The sequence below is a fragment of the Schistocerca gregaria genome, chromosome X, assembly GCF_023897955.1.
Source record: "Schistocerca gregaria isolate iqSchGreg1 chromosome X, iqSchGreg1.2, whole genome shotgun sequence".
NCBI lineage: Eukaryota > Metazoa > Arthropoda > Insecta > Orthoptera > Acrididae > Schistocerca > Schistocerca gregaria.
The window spans coordinates 244,120,580-244,143,406 of NC_064931.1; the positions used below are offsets into that span (position 1 = coordinate 244,120,580).

The 22,827-nt window shown below is 44.3% G+C and overlaps 1 protein-coding gene across 1 annotated transcript in view; it reads left to right on the plus strand.

Moving 5' to 3' along the window:
- The first annotated feature begins 5,320 nt into the window (after positions 1-5,320).
- Positions 5,321-22,827, plus strand: part of LOC126299014 (blood vessel epicardial substance-like) — a 155,357-nt gene continuing 137,850 nt past the window's right edge. Inside the window, exons 1-2 of the mRNA XM_049990650.1 lie at positions 5,321-5,500; positions 6,280-7,007. Of these exons, the coding sequence (XP_049846607.1) occupies positions 6,480-7,007 (528 nt within the window). The 5' untranslated portion in view covers positions 5,321-5,500; positions 6,280-6,479. The remainder of the gene's footprint in view (positions 5,501-6,279; positions 7,008-22,827) is intronic.

Consider the following 22,827-nt stretch of genomic DNA (forward strand, 5'->3'; position numbering starts at 1 on the left):
GCTGCACGATGTAGGGGCGTGAGCGGAAGACGGCCTAACGGTGTGCGGGAGCTTCATGGAGACGGTTGCGAATGGTCCTCGCCGATACCCCAGGAGCAACAGTGTCCCTAATTTGCTGGGAAGTGGCGGTGCGGTCCCCTACGGCACTGTGTAGGATCCTACGGTCTTGGCGTGCATCCGTGCGTCGCTGCGGTGCGGTCCCAGGTCGACGGGCACGTGCACCTTCCGCCGACCACTGGCGACAACATCGAGGTACTGTGGAGACCTCACGCCCCACGTGTTGAGCAATTCGGCGGTACGTCCACCCGGCCTCCCGCATGCCCACTATACGCCCTCGCTCTATGTCCGTCAACTGCACATACGGTTCACGTCCACGCTGTCGCGGCATGCTACCAGTGTTAAAGACTGCGATGGAGCTCCGTATGCCACGGCAAACTGGCTGACACTGACGGCGGCGTTGCACAAATGCTGCGCAGCTAGCGCCATTCGACGGCCAACACCGCGGTTCCTGGTGTGTCCGCTGTGCCGTGCGTGTGATCATTGCTTGTACAGCCCTCTCGCAGTGTCCGGAGCAAGTATGGTGGGTCTGACACACCGGTGTCAATGTGTTCTTTTTTCCATTTCCAGGAGTGTATTTAGGAGGCAGATCTGGTTTTTTGACAACGTTCCACCCTGTTGGAAAAGTGTAAATAAGGGGAATGAGCCTCTTCGTGTCTTTGTGCGAAACTACGCGAGACGCAGACAATTGCTTTCCCTGAACAAAATCTTGTATTGTCGCATTGCTCACATGTCCATGGATTGTCTAATATTTGCAAACTGGATGGGCCGTTCGGAGTTCGATACTTTCAGAATGAAACCAGCCTTTACACGACTCACAGTGAATTACCTTACGATACCCAGTATCCGACTGCTTACAGACACCGTACCGCCGAATAACTACTGAATCTAATGTAGGCATAGTACTAGAGCTACTTCGAGCGCATGGAAAATTAAATCAGATATTGAAATGTCTGAAGCAAAGGATTGTAAAAGACTCAGCTTTTTTTATCAAGCGCATGTACCTTACAGCTAGGATTCGCTCCTCTCATCAAATCAACAGCACAGGCTAAAGCAATCATATCTTTCTCACGAAGAGTTGAAGACTGTGTGGCAGATCATTCAAACATCTGCACCTCAGACGCAACATTCACATACAATAATGAAACAGCCTAAGAAAACAATACCATGCACCTTAACTTCTTTTTATTCCAGTCTTTGATCACAGTATCAATTCTTTTGACGATGACCGGTTTCAGTCCGTAATGACCATCCTCAGATCTTTCTTACACCATGTCCTAAAGTGATAAAGCCATACTGGCATCGTCAAAACATATAAATATTGTCAGCACAGTATCCTCACATAGATCTAAAATAAGGTGTAGAATAGGCCACATCGTCCACACAGTCATTATTGCAACTGGCTAGAGTAGCTAGTTGCAATGCATTATTGCAACTGGATACTCTACTCTTACACCATGTCCTAAAGTGATAAAGCCATAATGGCATCGTCAAAACATATAAATATTGTCAGCACAGTATCCACACATAGATCTAAAATAAGGTGTAGAATAGGCCACATCGTCCACAGAGTCATTATTGCAACTGGCTACTCTAGCCTAGAATGAAAAACATTTGACAGCATTGGATCACTGTTCATATACACGACTATGTCGCAGGTGGTGAAACCATGCACTTTGTTTTTGGATCCCTACTTTCAGACACATTCAACCTCCACCCACAGAAAATGTATATACCATTACCGAGCGTCATCACAGTAGTATATGCATTTTCTAATGAGGTAATCTGCACAATAGAGACCTGGCTTCGGGAAAACAAACCTATCTATTGCCCTTTACCCGGGTTTTGAGGATGAGCTCACCCAGAACCGCGTCTGATTAAATCTATTACCTTTGCCATAATAGAGGGCATAATGTAACAACAATTTCTTACATTCCTTCCTTCATTATCAGGAACCATGAGAAGATAGAGATCTGTTTTCCAGCAATAAGACCTTTGTGAAGCCGTCAGTCCTTTTATGCGTTCCATGGGTTTCCAATGCTCCTGAGAAAAGATATTGCTAAGGAGATGTGAGGGTACAAAAGAAGATTCCCGCAAACACTCATGCAGCTGGGAACCATTTCCAGAGGCAACGTTTACAGGTGTAATCAAACTTAAAGAATCGACTTCATTTTTACTATATTTCGCACCGGTTAACGCTGCCGACTGAAATACGCCACCGAAGTCAGCCATCCTACCGTCGTTATCAACAGCCAAGGAATTAACAATTGCCTGTTCATCGTACAGTCTTTCCTGATTTGCATTCTCAAGATGGCCCAATTTTTGCCATTCACTAAACAGACGCTTCATCGCTGCAAATTTCTCATGGAAATTCGCGTAACTTAATTTGATTGCCCAGTCTCACGTGCTCTTATACAATTTTAGCATTTTAGGGTACCTTTATGCTCATGTCAGTGGTGGCTTAGGCTTCGGGTCAATCGTGACGACGGCATCGTTACTGTACAAAGGGCAGATTCTTTGTCTCGTAACACTTCTTTGCCTATTAAACCGCTCAGTCATCGCAATCAATTTACTAATAGTAAGCTGAAGACTAATTCGCGGCAAATATGTGTTTACACGCATGCCAAGTTAACAGAAAAAAATCGCGAATGCAGGCACAATATGGTTCACCGGTCACTGTATGCTCAACACCAGTCAAATGCACTTTTGCAGCCTTACCTTAAATTTTGAGTCATGTGCCAGACAAAGTCGATATTTCTGAAAAACGTTTTCTGCTCACTAGTCAGAAAGCTGTTTTTTCACCTCGTTTATGAGCGGACAAGGATTACCATCAAGAAGCATTTTACACTCAAGATAACGATTTTATAGTCACGATAATCAGTATTAAATTTATGAAGGTTGTAAAAAACGAACAGGCCCTTCACACACTCCGGAAGACTTGCATATTTGTGTATTATATCTTTCATGTGTTTGTTATGACTTCAACACGATTCGTGTCATCCGCCATGAAAGTTTGGTATTTCCTTCCGAAAACGTATGCACACATTTCACGACAGTCATACCAAATCGATTTAAACTGTACCTAAAATTAGGAGGGTATCAGAGCATCACTCAAATCAGAGTACAAGCTGAACGTACAACCTTCATGAAACGGAAAAGAGGTTTTCGTCAGATCCCTCTGCACCACGGCAGATTTACCAGTTTCCAGTGCAGAGCACCAGATAAACTTTTGACGTAGTTTACCAGCAATATTAAGTTGAAAAACTCAAAACTGTGTTTGAGTTGGACTGTCATCAAGGAAAGCGTAATAACCAAAATTAAAACTAAGAAACAAACAGCTTAACTTCAACGACTACCTTATCCAAGCGGGGCAAGCAGAAGCATGAAGCACTAAACACCAACACCTGACCGAAACCGGAGAGCAAAAGTTCCTGTTTCTTCACTCAGAAAATGCAGTAGAGTGGCAAGAAGAATGTGGCTTTAATGACAGTATAGTGGAAATAACAATGTGGACATGTTATAACCCGAGCGGAAATAATAATGCGGTGCTACTACCACTCGAGTGTCAACATCCAGTAGCGTCGTCAAGGCACCGGTAGCGTAATGTAAATTTTATATTGTGGTATGTAATTGACTTCATGTTTGACAGCACCGATTTAACGCACTAATTTAAATTTATTGCACACCGTGGACATTCTTAAGTGGTAATTTTGTTGTTGTTTATACCCGCTGTAATCTAACTAAAAACACATGCACATATCCAAAATAAACGCATTTTGTGATTTTTTCTGGTCTTGAGATGTTTGAAACTCCCTATAAAGCGAAATAATCTGACATATGTGAACGTAATGTTACCTGTCAGAGGCAGATAGTAGCTGAAGTGAAAAATTAGTGAATTCTACATTGTGTTCTGCTGAAATGTGAATTCTTACCCGTGTTTGTACCTGGGAGAAAACAGAAGATAGTCGTCAATTTCTATATGCAAAGAGGAGTGACAGACTGAACATCACTCTTAAATCAGATAGTAATTTGATAACACGTCTGTCCCAAATCGGATTAAGTCCAACAGCTGCCCCCCCCCCCCCCCCCCCAGAAGATATTCGCAGTTTTTTACTAGTTTACTGTTTTATTTAATAAGAAATGCTGTATGTTTTCTCGGATTGTACAAGTGCATTCTTGTATTTAAAATGTTTATTAAAAGCAGTTTTTCACTGGTTTACTGTTTTATTTAATAAGAAGTGCTGTATGTTTTCTCGGATTGTACAAGTGCATTCTTGTATTTAAAATGTTTATTAAAAGCAGTTTTTCACTGGTTTACTGTTTTATTTAATAAGAAGTGCTGTATGTTTTCTCGGATTGTACAAGTGCATTCTTGTATTTAAAATGTTTATTAAAAGCAGTTTTTCACTGGTTTACTGTTTTATTTAATAAGAAGTGCTATATGTTTTCTCGTATTGTACAAGTGAATTCTTGTATTTAAAATGTTTATTAAAAGCAGTTTTTCACTGGTTTACTGTTTTATTTAATAAGAAGTGCTGTATGTTGTATCGAGTCCTTGTTTCCTGAGACTAGTATGACCTGCCCCCCCCCCCCCCCCATTAGTTCATATCCTGGGTACGCCCTTGATTCCACTAATTGATAATATATCACATTGAAATGACCTCATAATGCAGTTACACAAGTTTGCATTCGAGTTCGGTGTCAGTATCTGTGTGCGACAACATACACTTTTACAGCGCAAGAAAGTAAATCAGAAGAGAAATTTTTCTGCTATACTAATCTCAGCTGAAACACACCGCTGCTCTGAAAATGCCAGTAGGTGGAAATACTTGATGGTTCTTAACATTCTTGTAGCACAGTTTCTAGAGTAATTATGCGAGGTTACTTCGAGTACAAACGTTACAACATAGTAATAACGACACACACCGGAACAACACAAAGACACGTCGTTACAGCATGGCTCTTTCAGTGCATTTTGCGCGAATTTTAGAGATCCATAGTGATTCCTTCCTTTCTAAGACTTGTGCCTTTGATTTTTTTAATATTTATATAAGTCTATGGTAACACGTTTCTAACTAAAAAATCATAACGGAGCAGAAAACGAAAGAGATTTGGCAGCAAGCCACAGCAGAGCGTCCATTCAGCAGTGAAGCTTCCGCACGGAGCTCACAGAGGACACTGGGATACAATGTAGTGCGCGCTACGGTCGCTAGGTGGCATTTCAAACGCAGTGCTGGCAAACTTGAAACTTGTCGATGGACTTGTTTAGTTTTCTTTGAGACGTTGGCGCAAACGGTTGTCAAACTGCTGCAGCGCCAGTGTACGCGTAGCGTTGTGTATGCGAGCACATGCGAGTGATGAGTGAGGGACAATTGTTTCGGCTGTGTAGATCAAAAATTGTAGTCTTATCGGAAGAGTGTTGGAAGCACTAGGAGCGCCTCTGGTGAGTACCGTAAATTTGATTCAAAGTTCGCTGTTCAAAATAAATTGCTGTCAAAGTGATCCATGTGCGTGCATGATAAATGAGAAAGAAATTTTGTTTGGACATCGGAAAATTTGATTTACATTTGATTGAAAGCGGACCTATCAGTTTTAATTTTAAATTGTGTAACTGAAGCCAAAATACTACGGACGAATGGTTAAGATTCTACAGTGAAGCTAAGCATGTGACCGGTATGTTTCGGAAGTATATTCAGCTACAGATTCATATTAATTTTGTTAATACACGACCCTTAAATCAGACCATCGTGTCAGATGAAAGCAGTTGTAGGTAACTACCGGTGCTTCTAAGTTTTGATAGTTTTTGAACGGTAGGTGTACGTAAATTGTGCTGTTCAGGAACACAGTTTGTACGGCTTGCAATGCTATTAAATAGGTAGTACAGTATTTATAGCGATGCACACTTTAATTTTAATTATAAGCCAGTGGTGCACGCACATATTTTTTTTCATGCATGTGTATTTGTTTTCTGTATGTATTGTAGTTATACGTATTGTACAGAAATGGTAAACACCTCGTTGACATTGTTGCACGAAGCGCTTTCAGATATATTTCATAAGATCGAAGTGAAGTGAAATTCGAACATTATTTTGGTTATGAACTGCTAATAAGTTACACTTTATTTATTTATTTATTTTTAAATCTCCGTCGTCCAGGCTGTCGTAGTTACATCGCAGATGCTGCACCACATAAAAAGAAAGTGATAAAAGTTTTCTCTTCCAGGTTGCTGGGTCCACCTCTGCGACAAAGCTCAGGAAGCCCGATGGCTCGTTTGTTTATAGAAATCATCCGTGCCACAAAACAAATATGTAAATGTATAATGTAAGACCTATTTAGGTGTGAAATGTAGAATCACGGCTAATACTCAGAGGGTTCTTAATTTTTGGAATATCGGAAGATTTTCTTGGGGAAGTCTAACCTCAATGTCTTTTGTCAGTGCCTTGGCTACAGCATTAGTCGAAGGGAGCGGTGACAATGCAGGCTCTTCGTGGCCCCCAGCAGAATCTGCTCTTATGGACAATCTAACAATTTTCGCTTCTGTGACCTCTCCGACGATATCCCAGGTAGGATCGGGTAGCGACGGAGATTCGCACAAGATGCACAGCTCATCACAAGACTGGCCTAATGCAACCCATAGCGTGTCCTTATTTTCGTCAGTTTTCAGTGTATCTTATTGCACTCAATGGGCCTCAATCAACCATGTATACTTCCAGTTGGCCAATACATTTTTCTTCCTTTCTTATCTTGCCCCGAATGGCATGTACGGCATACTGTATCTTAGATGCACGCTTCTCGTGGGGTGCGCGTTTTTTGCGTTGTGGGGCTGGACGGTTATGTGCTCCTTCGATGCCTTCCTCTGGAATGCTGCCTTCGTCTGCATAAACTTCATCCACGTGTGTGTGCTGCTCTACTACCTACGACCTGTCAAGTTCTCCAGAGAAGTTGAAGAGGTAAGTACCCGAACACCCGTTCTCTTATTTCTGTATACACATAAAGCATTAGCGCGCTTGCTAATCGAAGTGTCGAAGAGAGTTACGTCGACAGTGGTGCAAAAGATAGCTTAGGCTTTTGTCAGCAACAATTTTGATCCGTGGCAGATTTTTAGAGAATTGATTATACAAATCATGTCAAAGAAAAAATATTTTTGTTCGCTTTTCTCATGCCATTAATTCGAGTCTAGAGGCACATGGTTTGTATACTAACCCGGTTGTCCTTATTTACATTTACTGTGATTCCATAAATCATTCAGACAAACATCGAAATGGTACCATTTTATGGCCGATTTCCTTCCTCATTTTTCATCTGACAGTTCTCCGAATAAAAGACCAGTTTCAAAGAGAAGTGTGGTCTCTTTTCTTCACCGAAATAAACGCTTTAGTACCATTATGATCACTTGTTAGATGTCTTATAGGTATGTGTGATGTCCTTAGGTTAGTTAGGTTTGTTAGGTTTAAGTAGTTCCAAGTTCTAGGGGACTGATGACAATCGATGTTAAGTCCCATAGTGCTCAGAGCCTTTTTTTTTTTTTTTTTTTTTTTTTTTTTTTTTTTTTTTTTTCTTAAAGGTATCCAATGAAGTCTCCAAACTGTTCTCCCTGGTGACGAAGTTAGTTCTCACCACGCCATTTTCGTCACATTTATCTAGTACAAAACTGAACAACGCTAACACGCAGCTACTTTTCGAGAGTTTAGCTGCCATCAACCTATCTGTTTTTTAAATCAGCAACCAACATACCTACATGAACACGCAAAATAATCATTTGGACAAAAGTTTTCGCCATAATGTAAAAAGACCATTAAAAGAAAGCTTTATTTTGCTCGTTCAATTACGTCCCGCTGAGATAGTCAGCTAGGTGCTGGATGAAAATGTGAATCTCTAAATCTGTAGCTGTGCGTTAACATTGTCTTGTGTGTAGTATGCTGAATAAATACAGCGAGTGACTGAAATCACTCCCTCGGATCCATCAAATCGTTAATACGAATGTAAAGGATGGTTGGTTGGTTTGGGGAAGGGGACCAGACAGCGTGGTCATCGGTCTCATCGGATTAGGGAAGGATGGGGAAGGAAGTCGGCCGTGCCCTTTCAGAGGAACCATCCCGGCATTTGCCTGAAGTGATTCAGGGAAATCACGGAAAACCTAAATCAGGATGGCCGGGCGCGGGATTGAACCGTCGTCCTCCCGAATGCGAGTCCAGTGTCTAACCACTGCGCCACCTCGCTCGGTGAATGTAAAGGAATCTAACATTTTACCTGCCTCCGTGCAAAAAAGGAACAGAAGATTAGACTTTCTCGTCGCCGTCGGAATCGCCATAGTCGGTACAGAATCTCGGAGTGGAGAACGATATGATTAGGAAGCTGTCATGTTTTTTTATGGGAAATGTGCTGCTCTCGAAATCTTTTGAGTTAGGCCTGTCGAAATGGAGGCGGCCGGACGGAATGTCAGCCACCTTTCCCCTGCATGAGGAAACATTGATATCTCCTCTTTGTTGGATGCATTAAGTTCTTTCTGGGAGTATTATTTTAAAAAATGCCATTGGCTGCAAGAAATGAACGAGACTTTCACTTGTTTGCTCAACAGTAGCCGTCCCACTGAGCTTAGGTTGCAACAGGAAGTTTGCACAAAGGTATGTACTACTATCAAGACTAACATCACTGGCCGAATAGTGATAGCCATGAGACACACACTGGTTTCGAGGATGTGAAAGTAAAGATAAATACTGTACGTCTAGCGATATGAGCGGGGAGAGGGGGATTATTGCGAGCAGTGTGGTCTTCTGCTCGGGCGCAATAAAGCCTACATCTTAGGCACACGCCAGTGTTTTTCGTGAGCCCCGTTTTGGCCGCCAGCGTCGCCTGTGGCGTCTCTTTGATGCAGCTCATAGCGGCGGCGACGATTTTCCATCCCGAGTGACATACACCTTGTTCTCGCTAATCGATGACGTCGTGCCCTAACGTTTCTTCGACGCGTGTGTTTTCATTCAGCGCTCCGCACGCACATCGTGCTAAGAAGCGGCCTACTGTAGGCGCGCGACGCACCGCCACTTGGAAGCCCCTGTTGCGACAGTAGTTTCTAGCATTTGAAAATGTCGAACAGAGTGCGTGTGAGGATGTGGAAGTTCAATGCAGTACGTGTAGCAATATCTAGTTTCGTCTGAAGAGAAAAAGAAGAAATCTTCCATATTATTCACGACGAAGTGTCTGTGGCAGCCGGCACGGTAGCCCAGCGCGTATGATGAGGGTACTAACCACCCTCCGTAATACAAATCCCTCAGTGTTCTTACCGATGGAAAATGTAAGATGTCAAGCGACACCCGCACAGAACCACTGCGAAACGACGAAGAAACAGGTCGAAAGAAAGACGCCACGTTAGTGGTAAAGTACCATACTACGGTGCAAATGTCTCGGCTTGGTGCCCCGGTCAGTCATAGGATTGTTAAGTCATCTTCGGCAGAATTTGTTTCTGCAAATGCGGAGTTGCGCCGTGGTTCGAAATCCATGTTAAAATGCAACTGACTACGTAAATCAGTTCACAGGTCATCCCGATTACGAACGTGCCCAATAAAGCTGTAAGATGGTAAAACACATCGGGTTGACTGTAGCTTTGCTTCAAGATTAAACCACTCTTTCAAGGTTCATCCATTTCTTGAAACTGGACTAAACGATAGGATGACAGCGCAAATACAATAATTTATGAAAGGAATCCCTTCCTTCGTCTCGTAACAGAAAAATGTCATTTTAAGAGAGAAGTTCGTAAAAGTTGCGGCCTTACTACCGTAAGGTGTGTGGCAGGAAATCAAACGTTGACGCACAGGCTGAAAACTGATTCCCAGTAAATGCAAGAACTTTTGCGTAAGGACCACGAATATAAGATAGGAGAAATGAGGGCTCGCACGGAGGCATCAAGAGAGTCGTTCTTCCCACGCTCTATTTGCGAGTGGAACAGGAAAGGTGGCTAGCGGAGTTTATATGTAGACAGACGTAGATGAACGGCAATCGCAAAATATAAATTTTGCTATTAAATGACATGTCCTTTGATTAAATAAATTTCAATTCTTTGACAAATCAGTTGTAATAGATACCACATTACGCTTTTTGTGTACTGGCAAATGCATCTTACCAGTAAATGTTAAAGTTCGGAGTCGATCCGCAGATGCGTATTAAGTACTGGCAGTATGAACACAGTTTTCTGTGATCATTATCATCTTCCTGTGTGATACAGCATAACTTTCTCGTTTCAAAGTATAATATCACACTGCGAAAAACATACATGTTTGAATAATTAAGCCCACGAGATGCATAAATTTTGATCAGTTCACCGCTATTTGTCTGATAAGCGGATAAATAACTCTTAACACATATGCTTGCTAGCTACATTTTCCTAGAACGTAAAAACAAAAATCAGTTTATTTGAATAATTTAAGAGATTTTTGGTTACATACTACCTTTCACTTTTGAACTTCAAATAATTGCAAAACTTCTACATTCCGATATTTACTTTCGGTTTTAATGTTGCCATAATTCAGAAGTGTAGGAGGAAACGTAGCACGGAGCCTGACAACTAAATACGGTGGGACTGCACCTTGTCTGTGCAGTAGTTGTCATGGTCACGCCGGATAACTCTGCTCGAGCCCGTTGCTCTTGGTTTACTGGTTATCGTCGCTGTCCATAGATGGCGGGGTTCTGGGTTGGATTCCCGGCCCGGTCGTCGATTTTCTTCGCTCGGGGACTGGGTATTTATGTTGTAGTTAATCATTTCATTTCATCGACACTCAATTCAGCGAAGTGGCGTCAAATAGAAAGGCATGAACCAGGCGGCCGAACAATTCAGCCAATCTTCTACGATCTTCACATTCGTACGGTTAGTAAACGCGAGATGCTTGCCATCTCCAGATGCAGAGGCTACAAGAGGTGTTGTCCATCACGGTGCGGTTTACTGCCAAAATTCAGAGAGCGTACGTTTCTAGAAGAATCAGCCAATATATTGCTTACGTTTCTAGAAGAAAAAAATGGTTCAAATGGCTCTAAGCACTATGGGACTTAACTTCTGAGGTCATCAGTCACCTAGAACTTAGAACTACTTAAACCTAACTAACCTAAGGACATCACACACATCCATGCCCGAGGCAGGATTCGAACCTGCAACCGAAGCTGCAGCGCGGTTCCGGACTGAAGTGTCTAGAAGCGCTCGGCCACTTCGGCCGGCTTTCTTGAAGAATTAGCCAATATATTGCTTCTACGCATACTTCGCGAAAACACCATGAAGGCAAAATGGAGAATTGGGTTTGGAAGGCAGGAATATCGGGGCTTAAACGCCTCGTCGAGACGAGGTCATTAAAAAGTGCACCACAGTATGGGACAGGACGAAGACGGGGACTGAGTTACGGGAATCAAGTAAAACGAAATTCTGGATCGCTGGCCAGGAGTTAGAACTCCAGTTCTCCCCGATGGGAGTAGTGCGTTGATCATTGCACTACCACGTACAACCCCAGGCAGAATAGTGTAATGGACGGCCAGGCTTTGTGATCAGGTTTGTTCTTTCCACACTCGCAGAAACCTCAGGACGGATGTCGGGGGAAGCAATACATGCAACCTGATACTTAGGCAAGTAGTGTAACCATCGCACATCCAGTAGTAGGTCCACACTTCATTAAGTTACCTGACTTTCTGGCGTGGGCAGAACTGTACCAGACAGGCATGTCTCGCCACGGAGTAACTGAATGATAGCGTCTATTTTAAACCTCGTGGTTGACTGCCCCACCTCGATTATACTAATCATGTTATTTCCGGCCTTGTGTTACGGTAATACTGTTAGCTGGGATAGTTCCTTTCGTCAGTGGACTGGAGCTCTATTAAAGAGTACCAGGAAAAAGAAATGCTACGGCAAAATCACTGTATTCCCGTGCAGGCGCTAACTGTTCTATTCTCATTACCAGCATGTCCACATTCTCGGAGTCCTTCAGAATCGAATGTCGCATTACTCCGAGCCCATAATTAGGGAGAATTTGTAGTTGCATTTGGTTGTGAATAAATGATTACGGGGGCTTTTCGCTGTTAAATTTCGTGTTGTGCGGACGCAGCCACCTCAGACAAGGGATTTCAGATACTCTGTATTTCTGGATTTCCGGAAGGCTTTTGGCACTGTACCACACAAGCGACTCGTAGTGAAATTGCGTGCTTATTGATTATCGTCTGTTACGTGACTGGATTTGCGATTTCCTGTCAGAGGTCAGTTCGTAGTAATAGGCGGAAAGTCATCAAGTAAAACAGAAGTGATTTCTGGCATTCCACAAGGTAGTGTTCTACATCTACATCCATACTCCGCAAGCCACCTGACGGTGTGTGGTGGAGGGTACCCTGAGTACCTCTATCGGTTCTCCCTTCTACTCCAGTCTCGTATTGTACGTGGAAAGGAGGATTGTCGGTATGCTTCTGTGTGGGCTCTAATATCTCTGATTTTATCCTCATGGTCTCTTCGCGAGATATACGTAGGAGGGAGCAATATACTGCTTGACTCTTCGGTGAAGGCATGTTCTCGAAATTTTAACAAAAGCCCATACCGAGCTACTGAGCGTCTCTCCTGCAGAGTCTTACACTGGAGTTTATCTATCATCTCCGTAACGGTTTCGCGATTACTAAATGATCCTGTAACGAAGCGTGCTGCTCTCCATTGGATCTTCTCTATCTCTTCTATCAACCCTATCAGGCACGGATCCCAGACAGTTTAGCAGTATTCAAGCAGTGGGCGAACAAGCGTACTGTAACCTACTTCCTTTGTTGTCGGATTGCATTTCCGTAGGATTCTTCCAATGAATCTGTCTGGCATCTGCTTTACCGACGATCAACTTTATATGTTCATTCCATTTTAAATCACTCCTAATGCGTACTCCCAGATAATTTATGGAATTAACTGCTTCCAGTTGCTGACCTGCTATTTTGTAGCTAAATAAGGGACCTATCTTTCTATGTATTCGCATCACATTACACTTGTCTACATTGAGATTCAATTGCCATTCCGTGCACCATGCGTCAATTCGCTGCAGATCCTCCTGCATTTCAGTACAATTTTCCATTGTTGCAACCTCTCGATACACCACAGCATCATCTGCAAAAAGCCTCAGTGAACTTCCGATGTCATCCACCAGGTCATCTATGTATATTGTGAATAGCAACGGTCCTATGACACTCCCCTGCGGCACACCTGAAATCACTCTTACTTCGGAAGACTTTTCTGCATTGAGAATGACATGCTGCGTTCTGTCATCCAGGAACTCTTCAATTCAATCACACAATTGGTCTGATAGTCCGTATGCTCTTACTTTGTTCATTAAACTACTGTGGGGAACTGTGTCAAACGCCTTGCGGAAGTCAAGAAACACGGCATCTACCTGTGAACCCGTGTCTAAGGCCCTCTGAGTCTCGTGGACGAATAGCGCGAGCTGGGTTTCACACGACTGTCTTTTTCGAAACCCATGCTGATTCCTACAGAGTAGATTTCTAGTCTCCAGAAAAGTCATTATACTCTAACATAATACGTGTTCCAAAATTCTACAACTGATCGACGTTAGAGATATAGGTCTAGTTCTGCACATCTGTTCGACGTCCCTTCTTGAAAACGGGGATGACCTGTGCCTTTTCCAATCCTTTGGAACGCTTCGCTCTTCTAGAGACCTACGGTACACCGCTGCAAGAAGGGGGGCAAGTTCCTTCGCGTACTCTGTGTAAAATCGAACTGGTATCCCATCAGGACCAGCGGCCTTTCCTCTTTTGAGCGATTTTGTTTCTCTATCCCTCTGTCGTCTATTTCGATAGCTACCATTTTGTCAACTGTGCGACAATCTAGAGAAGGAAACACTGTGCAGTCTTCCTCTGTGAAACAGCTTTGGAAAAGACAATTTGTAATTCGGCCTTTAGTCTGTCATCCTCTGTGTCTGGACATTTTGTTTTGATCCACCTACCGCTTTGACATAGGACCAAAATTTCTTACGATTTTCTGCCAATTCAGTACATAGAACTTTACTTTCGAATTCATTGAAAGCCTCTCGCATAGCCCTCCTCACACTACATTTCGCTTCGCGTAATTTTTGTTTGTCTGCAAGGTTTTGGCTATGTTTGTTTGCTGTGAAGTTCCCTTTGCTTCCGCAGCAGTTTTCTAACTCGGTTGTTGTACCACGGTGGCTCTTTTCCATCTCTTACGATCTTGCTTGGCGCATACTCATCTAATGCATATTGTACGATGGTTTTGAACTTTGTCCACTGATCCTCAACACTATCTGTACTTGAGACAAAACTTTTGTGTTGAGGCGTCAGGTACTCTGTAATCTGCTTTTTGCCACTTTTGCTAAACAGAAAAATCTTCCTACCTTTTTTAATATTTCTATTTACGACTGAAATCATCGATGCAGTAATCGCTTTATGATCGCTGATTCCCTGTTCTGCGTTAACTGTTTCAAATAGTTGGGGTCTGTTTGTCACCAGAAGGTCTAATATGTTATCGCCACGAGTCGGTTCTCTGTTTAACTACTCAAGGTAGTTTTCAGATAAAGCACTTAAAAATATTTCACTGCATTCTTTGTCCCTGCCACCCGTTATGAACGTTTGAGTCTCCCAGTCTATATCCGGCAAATTAAAATCTCCACCCAGAACTATAACATGGTGGGGAAATCTACTCGAAATATTTTCCAAATTATTCTTCAGGTGCTGAGCCACAACAGCTGCTGAGCCCGGGGGCCTATAGAGACATCCAATTACCATGTCTGAGCCTGCTGTAACCGTGGCCTTCACCCAAATAATTGCACAATTCGAATCTCCGTCAATTTCCTTCGATACTGTTGCACTTCGTATCGCTATAAACACGCCTCCCCCTTCACTGTCCAGCCTGTCTCTGCGGTATACATTCCAATCTGAGTTTAGGATTTCATTACTGTTTACATGTGGTTTCAGCCAACTTTCTGTCCCTAGTACTATATGGGCGTTGTGACCGTTTATTAATGAGAGCAGTTCTGGGACCTTTCTATAGACGCTCCTGCAGTTTACTATTAGCACATTAATATTGTTATTCCCTGTTGCATTTTGCCTACTCCTGCCTTGCCGCGTCTCAGGAGGCGTCTTGTCGGGCCTAGGAAGGGAATTCTCTAACCTAAAAAAACCCCATGTACACTCCACACGTACTCCGCTACCCTTGTAGCCGCTTCCGGCGTGTAGTGCACGCCTGACCTATTCAGGGGGACCCTACATTTCTCCACCCGATAACGGAGGTCGAGAAATTTGCACCCCAGCTCTCCGCAGAATCGTCTGAGCCTCTGGTTTAAGCCTTCCACTCGGCTCCAAACCAGAGGACCGCGATCGGTTCTGGGAACGATACTACAAATAGTTAGCTCTGATTCCACCCCGCGAGCGAGGCTTTCCGCCTTCACCAACTCCGCCAACCGCCTGTACGAAGTGAGGATGACCTCTGAACCCGGACAGCAGGAGTCATTTGTGCCGACATGAGCAACAATTTGCAGTCGGGTGCACCCAGTGCTCTCTATCGCCGCCGGTAGGGCCTCCTCCACATCTCGGATGAGACCCCCCGGCAAGCAGACAGTGAACACTGGCCTTCTTCCCCGACCTTTCCGCTATTTCCCTAAGGGGCTCCATCACCCGCCTAACGTTGGAGCTCCCAATAACTAATAAACCCCTCCCCCCGTGTGCCTGCTCGGACCTTGCTGAAGGAGCAGCCACATGTCCACTCACAGGCAGAGCGGGCGATGCCACACGGCCAGCCTCCACATTGACCCTCCGCCTCGTGCGCCGCGAACGCCGCTGAACCCGCCACTCCCCTTGGGAGAGGGTGGCCCAACCGCGCCCGGTACCCGCGAAGATGTCTCGACAGCAGGGACAGTGGGTGAAGCATGTAACACCTGGGGTGTACCTTGCGACGCACCAGATTCCCCACTGCCGCTACACGCCGAGGCAGCAGCCTGGAGACGGCTGACCGCGGCCATCAACACTCTCAGCTGTTCGCGAAGAGTGGCCAGCTCCTCCTGCGTCCGTACACAGGCCCTTTGCTGTTCCTTAACTATAGACACGATTTGGGAGACAATCTGAACAGCCGTCTTCGGTTGTTTGCAGATGACGCTGTCGTTTATCGACTAATAAAGTCATCAGAAGATCAAAACAAGCTGCAAAACGATTTAGAAAAAAATATCCCTTATGGCGCGAAAAGTGGCAGTTGACCCTAAGTAACGAAAAGTGAGGTCATCCACATGTGTGCTAAAAGGAATTCGTTAAACTTCGGTTTCACAATAAATCAGTCTAATCTAAAAACCTTAAATTCAACTAAATACCTAGGTATTACAATTACTAACAACTTAAATTGGAAGGAACACACAGAAAATGTTGTGGGAAAGGCTAACCGAAGACTGCGTTTTGTTGGCAGGACACTTAGAAAATGTAACAGACCTACTAAGGAGACTGCCTACACTACGCTTGTCCGTCCTCTTTTAGAATACTGCTGCGCGGTGTGGGATCCTTACTAAATAGGACTGTCGGAGCACATCGAAAAAGTTCAAAGAAGGGCAGCACGTTTTGTATTATCGCGAAATATGGGGGAGAGTGTCACAGAAATGATCCAGTATTTGGGCTGGACATCACTAAAAGATGTTTTCCGTTGCGACGGAATCTTCTCACGAAATTCCAACCACCAACTTGCTCCTCAGAATGCGAAAACATTTTGTTGACATCGATCTACATAGGGAGGAACAATCACCACGATAAAATAAGGGAAATCATAGCTCGTACGGAAAGATACAGGTGTTCATTCTTTCCGCGCGCTATACGAGATTGGAATAATAGATAATTGTGAAGGTGGTTCGATGGACCCTCTGCCAGGCACTTAAATGTGATTTGCAGAGTATCCATGTAGGTTTGCTCTCATGAAGATTTTTGTATCACCACCACTAATATCCCTGGAAAATTTCAGACCCTGTAACGTATGACATTTTATGTTAAGAAATTTATCTGTTCAAATGGGAGTTGGTTTCCCGAACACCCACAACCGGTCCCCTGCCATGTGTATATCAGTTAAGTGTGTGTTATTTCTGTAATTTGCCAGACATGTCAGTCACTGTTGTGTTGAATGATTAAAGAAGACATGATGATGATGATGGTGATGATGATGTAACGAATTGATCAAAATTTGTACATCTGGAAGGCTTTAATTTTCAAACTTGTATACGTATTTTGTAGTCAACATTTTTAATTCTACACGAGAATTTTATGCTGTATCAGAGAATATTGCCAGAACGTAATACGTATCTGCCGATCGGCTTCGAAGCTCCGTAGAGTAAAAGGTTGATTTATTCTTTTATTGGAGGTCAAGAAGGAATTCGAACGTGCCTCAAGGGAATGACGGTAAGTCCATTGTTTATACAATATATGTGACATAATAGACAACATCGGAAGTTCCAGGAGCCTCTTTTGCGGATGATGCTATTTTTTTTTTTTTACTGAGAGGTTGTAACTATAGAGAATAGCAGGGAAATCCAGGAAGATCTGTTGGTGTACGCTTAGCGCAGTGTGTGGCAACTGACTTAGCGTAAGAGCACGTAACGTATTGCGTACACATAGACAGAAAGACCCATCACTGTATGATTACACGATTACAGAACCAACACTGGAAGCAGTTACTTCAATAAAATATCTAGGCGTATAAAAGCAATCTAACTTGATTATGGATGGGTTTCGCAGCAGTTCTGACTAGATAACTGGTGTAGAACAGGCACAGTTAGAGGGGCCCACAGATTCTAAATTTTCCTCCTCCGGTATAGCGTATGCGTAAGTATAGCAGAAATCTTCTGGGAGCTTTAATGGGAATCCCTGGAAGAGACGGCGGAATTCTCGCGAGACTGTTGCGTAACTTCAGAGAACATTTATTGGAAGCAGAGTGGGAGAAAATTGCAGGCACCGGCGTATACAGATGCGTACAGATAATTTCTTTCCGTGCCTCAGTACGCGAATGGAATAAGACAGAATTTCGGCAGTACTGGTAAAAAGTGCAGTCCGCCATGCATTTTGCACTGCTTACGGAGTAGGCTATGTATGGAAATGTAGAAGGGGCCGATAATTTTCTTAGATTTTTATGTTATTGAAAGACACGTTTGCTACTGTCGGATTTCGTAAACTTCGAAAGATGATTGGAAGAGTGAAACACGCCTTAAAGTGGCTGGACGCTGTATTTTTTAAGTGAGGGGAGATACATTTGTTCCTTAATCAGGGTTTGCGTTAACTTGTGTCCTTCATACACTGAATAGCCAAAGAAACTGGTGCGACTGCCCAATATCGTGTAGGGAACGCAGAAGTGCCGCAACACGACGTGGCATGGACTCAACTAATGTCTGAAGTAATGATGGGGGGCAAACTGATACCATGAATCCTGCAGCGCTGTCCATAATCCGTAAGAGTACGAGTGGGTGGAGATCTCTTCTGAAATTCATGTTCCAAGGCATCCCAGATAAGCTCAATAAAGTTCATGGCGGGAGGGGGGAGGGGGGGGGGGGGGGTTGCGGGTTGGTGGCCAGCGGAACTATTTAAACTCAGAAAAGTGTTTCTGGAGCCACTCTGTAGCAATTCAGGATTAGTGGTGTGTCGTATTGTCTTGCTGGAATTGCTGAAGTCAGTCGGAATGAACAATGGACATGAATGGATGCAGGTTATCAGACAGGACGCTTACGTATGTGTCACCTGTCGGTCGTATCTCGGCATATCAGGGAGTCCCATGTCACTCCAACTGCACGCGCCCCACACCATTACAGAGCCTCCAGCAGTTTGAACGGTCCCCTGCTGACATGTAGCATCAGTGGATGCATGAGGTTGTCTCCATACCCGTACACGTCCATCTGCTCGATACAATTTGAAACGAGATTCGTCCGACCAGGCAACATACTTCATCAACAGTCCAGTATCGGTGTTGACGGGCACAGGGGAGGCGTAAAGCTTTGTGTCGTGCAGTCATCAAAGGTACACGAATGGGCCTTCGGCTCCGAAAACCCATGTCGATGATGATGTTTCGTCGAATGATTAGCACGCTGACTCTTGCTGATGGCCCAGCACTGAAATTTGCAGCAATTTGCGGAAAGGTTGCACTTCTGTCGCATTGAACGATTGTCTTCAGTGTGTTTGGTCCCGTTCTTGCAGGTTCTTTTTCCGGCTGCAGCGATGTTCTACGTTTGATTTACCGGATTCCTGATATTCACGGTACGCTCGTTAAATGGTCGCACGGGAAAATACCCATATCATCGCTAGCTCGGAAATGCTGTGTCCGATCGTTCACCACGTTCAGATTCACTTAAATCTTGATAACCTGCCATTGTAGCAGCAGTAATAGATTTAACTACGTCTGACGCTTGTCCTCTATAGGCGTTGCCGACAGCACCGCTGTAGTGTGCCTGTTTAATTACCTCTGTATTTGAAAAAGTATGCTTATACCGGTTTCTTTGTCGCTTGAGTGTAGAAGTAGGTGATGAATACTGTTATCAGGTTGGTGATAAATCCAAGTACACTGCCTCTGAAAGGTAATGGGAAGATAAACAACCTTTAATCTTTCCGTGAAGAGAGAATCAGCTCGGGTTTGCGAAGGTGTGGAAGCAAATCTTCGTTTGTTCCAAAGAAACCATCCCAGCTAGCAGTATTATCATAACACATGACCAGATATAAGTTGATTAGTATAATAGAGGTGGGGCAATTAGCCACGAGCTTTAAAATCGACGTTATTAGTCAGTTGCTTCGTGGCGAGACATGCCTGTCTGGTAGTCCTGCCCACGCCAATAACTCAGGTAACTAAATGAGTTGCGTACTTCCTGCTGGATGTATGATGCTTAGATGTATCAGGTGACGCGAACTGCTTCCCCAGTCATCCGTCCTGAGGTTTCGTCCTGTGTGGAAAGAATAAACCTGACCACAAAGCCTACCCATCTATTACACTGTTACTGACCAACCGTCCAGATCCTGGATAACGTTTTGAAAACCAGCGATGTCTATAAACGTTTTCAAAGTGCGAATGGACATGTGGAATGCACAGATTGTAAACCCCTTTAGTATGAGACTGTGATTGATGCTGAGCCCGGTAACAGATACGGGCGAAAGGTCAAAGATAGTCTGGCTTGATAGCACTGCCGCAGCTTGCTCCGTGGACGGCGCCGCCGCGGTCGTGACACGTGGGCCCGTCCGCTGACGCGACAATCTACGTAAATGCCGCGCTCCCCCACTTGTCCGGCAGTTGGCGCTATGCTCTGAATTACTCGATACCCGCCATCAATCGTAGAGTGAACGATTTTGCCTGTGTTCAGGTTTTCCGACTCGGATCGCTACCTCACCTGTCTCCGCAGTCTGTCGAATTTCGCACCGTTTCTGTTGTGAACGCTTCCTGTTTATTTAATCGGTCTCTGCGTCACCGGAAGTGCGAGTGATCGTTAACTTTGAGCCACCATCGCTTAGGACAGAAAAATCTCCATTGGCCTCAATCATCTGAATATCTCGCTCCTGATACGAAGAGCAGTGGAATACACGGCGTGCTCTCAATCACGTACACCATCGCCTCGGAAGATTAGATATAATCTACAAAAAATGTGGATTTCTAGTCGTCGCAGCTAACCGCGACTGAGTAATAATGCAATCTTTGAAGTTTTTCAAGCTGCTCTAAATGCTCTTGAGGTTGCACGCTTTTTCGGAAACGTCTGCTTCTTATATTGCCTATAATTATTTTGCATTCCATCAAATTGATTCTTTTAACATGTCTCTGCCCATTGTATATGTAGGGAAACGAAAAATTAAATCAAATTACTGGTTGAGTATTTGAAGCTCGTCCCGTCAGAATGCGAATACCGTTCCAGAAGCACTGCTTCACCACGCTGTGCTCTTCTAACAAGGCGCTCTGCTGTTGCGACAAGTCCTCACGTCAGCCTGAGGACACTTGATGGCAAATCGTTAAATGTCCCATACACCATCTACAACGTGATCCACTAAGAGGCGCCGACGTAGACCTGGAACATCTAAGAAACTGGCATAGTGTTGGTAAGTTGAGAGGAGTGATTTAGTAAAGGCAAGTGGGGCAGTTTATTCTCTAGGAGAACGAGGTCGTTGAAGATAGGATTCGAAGCCTACTCCTCTTCGATGAGAATTCAATGTCGAGACAGCTACAACACCTAACTAGATAATTACAGGAAACCACAATTGAGACTGGAATAAAATGGTCGTTCTCATGCTTCATGAGGAGGGCAAGGATTTTCTGTAGATTTCACATATATATGGCGCTTGGTTAGAAAGGCTGACATTGGCACGTCACTCCCCAAAAGTTCTCTTTTGATACTGTGTGGACACAATTACAGATTGTTATTCAAAGCAACGCTAGGAGGGGGTCCACCCTTGAGCTGTGTGGTTGTTTGCCTCGAGCCGTTCTCTAGAGAAGTAGCACAGCAAAGTTCTAAATTGCTGTTACTTGATAGGCAAGCTTGCTTTTCTCATTGTTTGTACTTTGTACCTGTATACTTTAATTGTTGATTTTTGTCTTCTGATGTTGTGATGTTGATGGTAGATAACTGATAAAGACAATTCTGAAGACAGGAACGGTTTCTGGTAGACACACTGAAGCTTACGTTAAGTCGTGCTTTAGTTCGTTACTGAAGCAGGAGGAATCTTCTTGGAACATAACATGGGATTTAATGTGTGCCAGTATGGCTCTGAACACGATGGGACTTAACAGCGGAGGTCATCAGTCACTTAGAACTACTTAATCCTAACTAACCTAAGGACATCACACACAACCATGCCCGAGGCAGGATTCGAACCTGCGACCATAGCGGTCGCGTGGTTCTAGACTGAAGCTCCTAGAACCGCTCGGCCACTCTGGCCTGCGTGCCAGTATGCTTCTGTCGTTTCCGTCAAAGGATAATGAAATGTGTAATAGAATTGTACAGAAATGTTCAAGTTCCTTGAATTTCACACACTCGGATGGGAATGTTAACGATAAGAAGTATCTCATTCTGTGTCGGTTTTCGTACTGTTTTCGAACTGTTTTCGAACTGCTTTTCGAATTCCTTCTGACCATGTAAGCCGGGTGTTTCGTTCATACGGTCGTGTCTTTTGAGAAGCAGTTCGGTATTAGCGTCAGACTGGCTTTGTTTAACGGTATACGCCAGATTTGATTTGTTGAAGCACTCCTTATCGCTCGTAAATGGCAGACTATAGAGTACTTCCGATCTGTAAGACGGCCAGCAGAGAACATCGCCTGTTGGCGACTCGCCGGTGGAGTGGCCGCGCAGCCGCTTGGCCCAGTTGCCGCTAGGCGACGATGCCATCTCACATAGGCGAGCGGTTGTAAACATGGCGCTGACGTATCCAGCCGCGGTCGCGACCGGGACTCCCAACGAATGCGGCACAAGGAACCCTTCAAGTCTGCCTCTGTAAGGGCGCGTTCAGCGCGGCGGAGTGCTAACCGAAGGGGCCCGACCTCACTCCCCGGCCGGGTCAGCGATTTTCTCCGATGGGAGACTGCGTTTTGCATTGTGCTTTCCTTCGTATCAGTCGTAACTGACATGTCACTGTTTAAATGGCTGTGTAGGCACATCCCGAAAGCCAATCAATGAAAAAAAGAAACCCCTTAACGTGGAACAGCCACCGTAAGTGGGCACAGCGACGCCTGACGATCCCCAGCTGTTGATTGCAGATAGATCTGTCTGCTCCGCTAACTGACCAGTCAGTGTAAGTATAGGCCTATGCCAGATGAGATAACCATTA